The sequence below is a fragment of the Amborella trichopoda genome, chromosome 10 (genome assembly GCF_054954075.1).
Source record: "Amborella trichopoda isolate Santa Cruz 75 chromosome 10, AtrichopodaSantaCruz75HAP2 v2.0, whole genome shotgun sequence".
In the NCBI taxonomy this organism is placed as follows: domain Eukaryota; kingdom Viridiplantae; phylum Streptophyta; class Magnoliopsida; order Amborellales; family Amborellaceae; genus Amborella; species Amborella trichopoda.
The window spans coordinates 15,847,597-15,854,594 of record NC_142345.1 but is presented as its reverse complement, the minus strand read 5'-3'; the positions used below and the strand labels follow the sequence as shown (position 1 = coordinate 15,854,594).

Below are 6,998 nucleotides of genomic sequence, written 5' to 3'. Positions count from 1 at the left end.
CGGGATTTCATAAATTGAGAACCTTACACTTTCGGTATCGGGATCCACTTTCCTTGTGAGAGAGCTCCATAGATTATAGGATTGGGTTAAAACCTTGTTAGGTTAGGAGCTAGTTTCGAGAACGTCGAGATCGGGATCACGATCTAAAAATTCTGGGAGCGGGGATCTAATTTGTTCAGGAACCACATCTACAATGTTACAGCACGCGTTCCGTGAGACAATGCGACTGCGATCCGTGAAGTAGAGAAATCCGTTGTGTAGGGAGAAAAATCCATTGTGTATGGGATCGAGATCCGTGCTTTAGTGGGAGCAAGATCCGTTGTGAATGGGAGCGAGATCCCTGAAGTAGAGGGACTCACTGAAGTATCGGGAGCGAGCTCCGTTGTGAATAGGATCGAGAATCCTAAAATTGGAGCAAGATTCCAAAGAGATAGGAATGGGTTCTGAGTGAGATCCCGGCTCCGAAACGCCGGAGCGAGATTCCGGAGCTAGGGTGACGCCCCTGGTAACGATGATCAATTCATTAAGGTAATAAAATTACAAGAAAAAGAACAGTACAAGAAAAAGAACAGAAAAGTTAACAAAGAAAGAAATAAAAAATCTACAAATCAAGGAGCCAAACCCTGGGCTTGGGCTTGACGATTAGCTTGAAAGTTAAAACCTCTCACTTCACGGGACTCCAACGCCATAGTTCAGCTGATTGTACAATGTGCTGAATCTCCTTCAACAATCACTTTGAGGTGGTCTGGACCAAGACGGTCCACACCTATTTAAGTGGCCATTGCTCCGCCTCATTAATCTTGCATGCATGGAACCTCTCATGATAAGACAAAATAGTTGAACCATGGTTATCACTTAGAAACCCACTTTAACTGCTGACATTAGAGCAAACACTTCCATCAAAGTTGAGTGTGACCCAACCATCCGGAGGTCTCAACTAGCAACAATTGAGGTGCAAACGAGGTTTCTTACAAAATAGAAGTTCGCGTAGGTTAGTAAAGAACAGATCTTTGGGGAATGGCAGCACCAGAAGAGACGCAAAAGACCACATGATAATCGATCTCTTAATAGAATAAACAAGGGAAGAGAGATCTTTGGTGTGACCCTTGAACGTCCTCAAATTTCTCTTTCCACAGATGCCAAAGCGAAACAACAACTACAATTCTCCACAGGCTGATACCCAAGGAATAGAAAGGAGGGGTCCAAATTTGTTGCATCAGCTCGGAGATACCCTCGGGGTGGGGGGTCAACCAACAGGAAATACAGCTCAACCAAATCCCAAATCCTCTCCGCACAAGGACATGCAGGAAGAGATGGTCAATGGTTTCCTCCACGTTCTTACAAAACAAACCGACCCTCGGAAGGAGCATCCCCTACCTTCTCGGCCTGTGAGCAGCCGTTTATAGCAAAGCAGCAACAAATAGGATTTCACCCTACTTGGTGTTTTGCATCTCCAGAATTTGCAAGGTGATTGTGACTTTGAAAGTAATGATCCCTAAAAAGCATCGCATACAGAGAGCTCATAAAGAAGGAGCCTCCCTGTTCCGAAGACCAAACAATCCTATTAGGATTCCTGGGCAGGTAACAGAAATTTTACAAGGAAGACAACAATGACGTATATTGGTCCACCACCCAATGATTCGCTCTGCTCATATTAAGCAAAAAATTCCGCAACAGTAGTCCCCCCTCCAGAGAAATGAAACTCGAGACCCTCTCCTGTTTATGAATTGATTTGGAGTATACCTCAGGGGTATATTAGTTTCAAAGGATATTCTCTAAGCTAATTGTCATGCCAAAACCGAGTCTCTTCCATCACCGACTAGCATCCTAGTATAAGACAAAAATAGGTTTAGACCTCATTAATACCTTGCCAGATTGGGGAAAGAGAAGCAATCCTTGAACATCGTTTAGTAATGAAGCCATTAGGATCGCTTCCATACTTGCTAAATATAACTTGAACCCAAACCTGATCCTGTTGAGTGGAGAGTCAACGTCAAAAGGGAAAAATCGGGCAAAATTTATAGCTTAAATTTCTTTATCTTGATCTCCAAATCAAGAAAATCTTCCATACAGATATGATATATGATATAATATGATAAAGGGTACCAAAACATTTATTGAAAAGCAAGACAGAAATTTAAAAACTAGTGTGTTAGGCAAAGAAGAAAAAGCCAAATTTTGTTACTTTGATTTCTTCTCTTTGTATATTTTTCCACAAGCTCTCTATGCATATTCGATAGGGGCTAACCAACCTTGGCTCTGTTGGGTCCGGTCCGGGCCGTACTTCATAATGGCGACCATGAGATTTGTACATGATACTGTTTTTGAAAAAACCCCGAAGACTAGAGTTTCTATGCAAGTTACCCCCAACCAAACTTTTTTATCACTTTTTACTTCAAAATATACTTTCTCAGCAAATACCCTCGACCCAAATAAAAAATAAAAAATGGTCTAAACTACCCTCTCTTACTTTTACGTACACTTCTCTCTCCTCTTTCCCACAAAAACGCGGTCTCACTTATTCTTAGAGCAATCCAACAGTGTAATGTCAGTACAATAAATAACAGTGGTAGTCCGACTGTATAAGTGGCGGTCCAGCACTGACAAAGAACGAATCGACAAAAGGCCCATGCGGTCCGGTACTACCAAAGAGCGATCTGACAATAGGCCCATGCGGTCAGGCAACAGCCAAAGCAAGGTCCGATAATATCAAAGGGCGGTCCAGTACTTTTTTAAGTTTAATAGGGTCTAGCAATGTCAAAGAGCGGTTTGGCAGCCGATGTAGCTCACATAAATGTCGTACTAAAATTAAATTTTTATGTACGAAAAAAGGAATTTTTGTCTAAAAATATACTTTTTTTTAGCAAGAGATATTCGCTAGAAAAGTGTATTTTCTAGAAAAAAAGTTAGAAAAAAGTTTGGCTGGTGGTACTCTAGTCTGGGGGTTTATTTGTAATTTTCCCCACTTTTTTCCTCCTTCAATGCTTATTTTTCTCTTTTGCTGAGTAGCTTAACGTGATTGAGTTGTGTCGCAGAGGAAGAGGGAACCCAAAGCTTCTTAAATACGACAATGTGAAAGTATTGACACGGTGGAATGTGCTGGCATTTCAGGGTTGAGTTTCCTTTTTCGCAGGTTGACTTCCCCTACAAACTTGGGCATCCGTCGAACGTGCACACAACTCCGATCATGAAGACCGGGTCCTCCATTTTAAGGCTCAACTTCCCGTGGCCTGTTAAGAAAAGAAAGAGGGGAAAGTAAGGGCTGAGAAAGATGCAGAGAAGAGGTTAGGGGAAATAGGTTTTTTGTTAGGGCTTGGCAGGGGCAGGCGCAGGCGCAGGCGCAGGCGCAGGTGGAGCCATGCCCAGCAAGCTGAAGAGAGCGCTGGGCGCCGTCAAGGACCAGACCAGCATCGGCCTTGCCAAGGTCTCAAGCGGTAGCAACCGCTCGAACCTTGACGTCGCCGTGCTCAAGGCCACCACCCATGAGGAGGTCCCCATCGAAGACCGATACATCAACGAGATCCTCCTCCTGACGTCCTCATCACGCCCACGCACTGCTGCCTGCATCCACCTATTGTCTCGTCGGATCAGCCGCACACGGAGCTGGGTGGTTGAGCTCAAGTCCCTCACCCTCATCCTCAACCTCTTCCAGAGAGGCCACCCCTCGTTCCCTAGAGAGGTCCTGACTGCGATGAACCGTGGCTCCAGACTACTGAACCTCTCGAATTTTTGCGATGGATCGCACTCTAGCCCTTGGGATTTCACGGCATTTGTCCGTACATTTGCTTTGTACCTCGACGAGCATCTCGAGTGCTCGCTGATGGGCAAGCTTCGCTCCACGTCGAAACGGCGCAGAGCAGCAGAGATGAATCCTGGCGACATCCTCGACAGGCTGCCGTACTGGCAGCGCCTCCTCAACCGGGTGCTTGCCACTAGGCCGACTGGCCCAGCCAAGAACAACCGCTTGGTCCAAATCTCATTGTACACTCTAGTCACCGAGAGCTTCGAGTTGTACAAAGACATATCCGACGGACTAGCGGTCCTTCTGGACGGTTTCTTCCAGCTGCGGCCACAGGCATGCACCGAGGCCTTCGACACCTGTGTCCGTGCATCAAAACAGTTCGACGAGCTTAATAGGTTCTATGCATTGTGCAAGGGCGTGGGGGTGGGCCGCATTTCAGAGTTCCCACCTGTCCAACGCATCTCTCGTAAACTCTTGGAGACGCTGGATGAGTTCCTCAAAGACCGCCATGCCTCCCTGCAAAAACTTAGCCCTTTGCCACCCCTAACACCTCCACCTCCACCTACACCCACACCCAGGCCCAGGCCCACGCCCACCTCTGACGGTGGAGAGCTTAAGCCCAGCTGCAGTGAATCGCTGGTACAAGAGCCCAGCTGCAGTGAATCACGAACACAAGATTTTGACATGAGCAGAGATAAATGGGATATCCCTCTCGGCGACTCCAAGGATAGCAGAGAGGGGTGGGAGTTGGCATTGCCGGCACAAGATATTTGCATGAGAGGAGATAAACCGGACCTCGCTCGTTGTGACTCCCAGGATTGCAGAGAGGGGTGGGAGTTGGCATTATTGGAGAGCTCTTTGCAGATGGCAAAGCAGGTGACCTACACTTTGGCTGAAGGGTTCGAATCGGTGCTAAACCTGCATTGCTACAACAACAACCCATTCATGCAGGTAGATGCACAGGGTGCCTCTGATTCCATAATTACAGTGCTACCGGTGCCACCCACATTCCGCTCAACGCAGTGTGAAAGGCCTTCATTCATGGAGGATGACCTGTTTTCGACTCGGAGCTCGACTTCGTTTTCGGATCCGATGCAACAGATGTCCAAACAACAGCTAATGCTTTATGAGCAGAGGCTGTGGATGCAACACCAAAGTAGTATTATAAGCGCAACACCAGAGTAGTATTATAAGCAGACATGATGTATGTTTTTAGTAGTATTTTCATGATTTTCTTTTCCTTCTCCTTTCTTGGTTTTTGAGGTTTAGGTGTTTGGGAATCAAAGGGAATTCATGTATTTAGTATTATTTTCATGATTTTCTTTTCCTTCTCCTTTCTTGGTTTTTGAGGTTTAGGTGTTTGGGAATCAAAGGGAATTCATGTCTATTATGAAAGTGGAAGTTTTAGTTTTTTTCATTCACATGGAAATCCCCCTTGTTTCACTTTTTCGTTTTCTATTTTTTGGGTCTTGTATATGTATATTAGTGTCGTCGTTAGCGAAAACATCCCCATTTTTCTCCCCATCTCTCCAAAAAATGGAAAATGAAACGATTTTTCTGTTTTTTGATATGAGAAATGATCATAGAGGATCCTCTCCCATCCATGCGTGTAGGACTTCCAACAGATCACCATTAAAGTTTTGTAGGACTCCCAAAAAATCACCATTAAAAGTTGGTACGGATGCGTGTAGAACTCCCAAAATATCACCATTAAAGTTGGTACGTATATCTAGAAAAGTCAAGTCTCACACTTATGTGATAGCTTTTTTAGAAATTTGTGTCAAATTTAATGTTGATCCTTTGGGGTCCTACAATCATTGGTAGGGGAGGGTCCTATAGGATCATTACTCTTTTGTTATTTATGTTGATCCACTTTTCCGTCCAACAAGTACACCAAAGTAAATGGTTGTTTTTTTTCAAAAAAAAAAATCTAGAGCTTGTGCTGACTAGATCCGATTTGTGTCAAATTTAATTGTGATCAATGAGCTGAGTCTCTGGTTGTGCATTTAGAAATATAAAGTAAAAGCTTCTTAAAGATAGTCATTGTTCAACAATATATTCAACATAAAGAGGAATTTTTTGGGTAAAATTTTAAAGGTAAATATCTTGATACCCTCTAATTTTGCCCCTTCTTAGGAAATATAAAGATTTAGATTATTTCTGATTGTATAAAGTCTCTATGTTTTTTATCTTCCAACACTTTATATCCCTTTGACCATGTAATCTTGTCCTAAACAATTTAGGGAATGACTCCCTTTCATTCAAAACTAAAACCATGTTAATCCTCTAACCTATGTTGTCTCTCTCTCAAAACTCAGTCTCTCTCTCTAATACCCCAATCTAAGATCCCACCCTCCCCATCCTCTCTCTCTTTATCAGAACTCAGTCTCTCTCTCAAATACCCAAATTACAGAGCCCACCTTCCCAATCGTCTCTCTTCTCTCTATGAACTCTCTCTCTCTCTGTCTCTCTCTCTCTCTCTCACTCAAATACCGAAATCACATAGCACATTTGATTTCAAAATCTCAAATTTAGAGAGTACACTTTTTGAGGGAGAGAGAGATCTCTATATTTTCAATAATTAAAGCATTTTGAGCCCTTCCGTTTCAAAGAGTCAAGCTTTATTGCATAACGAATTGGTGCATTCATATTTTTACAGAAAGAATTGATGCTTTCCACCCTTGATTTAGAGCATGGGCCTTTTGTTGTCACTTTGCTCTGAAAATTAGGGTTTTTAGAGTTACTTATTTGGGTTGTTTGGGATGCACGAGAGTGGAGGTGAAAATTAGGGTTTTTAGAGTTACTTATTTGGGTTGTTTGGGATGCACGAGAGTGGAGGTGAAGGAGTTGCAAGAAAAAGAGTCAAGGTCAATATGGAGGAGAAGGAGAGAGCAGTGTTTAGGTGGGGCTATCTTCCTAGTACTTCTCTACAAAGAGCCCCTCTGCTTCTTTCAACTTCCAACTCCGATAGCTAAACCTACGCTAGAGGATTCATGGAAAGAAGTGGGTTTGCCAAGGCTATTTCAAGTTTTTACATTTGTTTCATGCTTTTTATTTGTTCCTTTTGTTTGCCATTTTTTTACCCTATTTCTATAGTTAAATTCACTAGAATCATTTATCTTGGGTGAAAAATTCAGTTCATTTTTAATATTATTTTTTTTAGTAGTTCATTTATATTGTATTTCACATTTTTCTACACATTCTCCTGGATTTTCTATGAATTCTCAGCATCTCTAGATGTTTGACTTCTCTGTTT

At 43.1% G+C, this 6,998-nt stretch overlaps 1 protein-coding gene across 1 annotated transcript; it reads left to right on the top strand.

Moving 5' to 3' along the window:
- Positions 1–3,248: 3,248 nt before the first annotated feature.
- Positions 3,249–5,163, top strand: LOC18438820 (clathrin coat assembly protein AP180). Its single transcript, XM_006848996.4, has one exon. The coding sequence runs from the start codon at positions 3,359–3,361 to the stop codon at positions 4,925–4,927; it is 1,569 nt and encodes a 522-aa protein (XP_006849059.2). The 5' UTR covers positions 3,249–3,358; the 3' UTR covers positions 4,928–5,163.
- Positions 5,164–6,998: the final 1,835 nt, after the last annotated feature.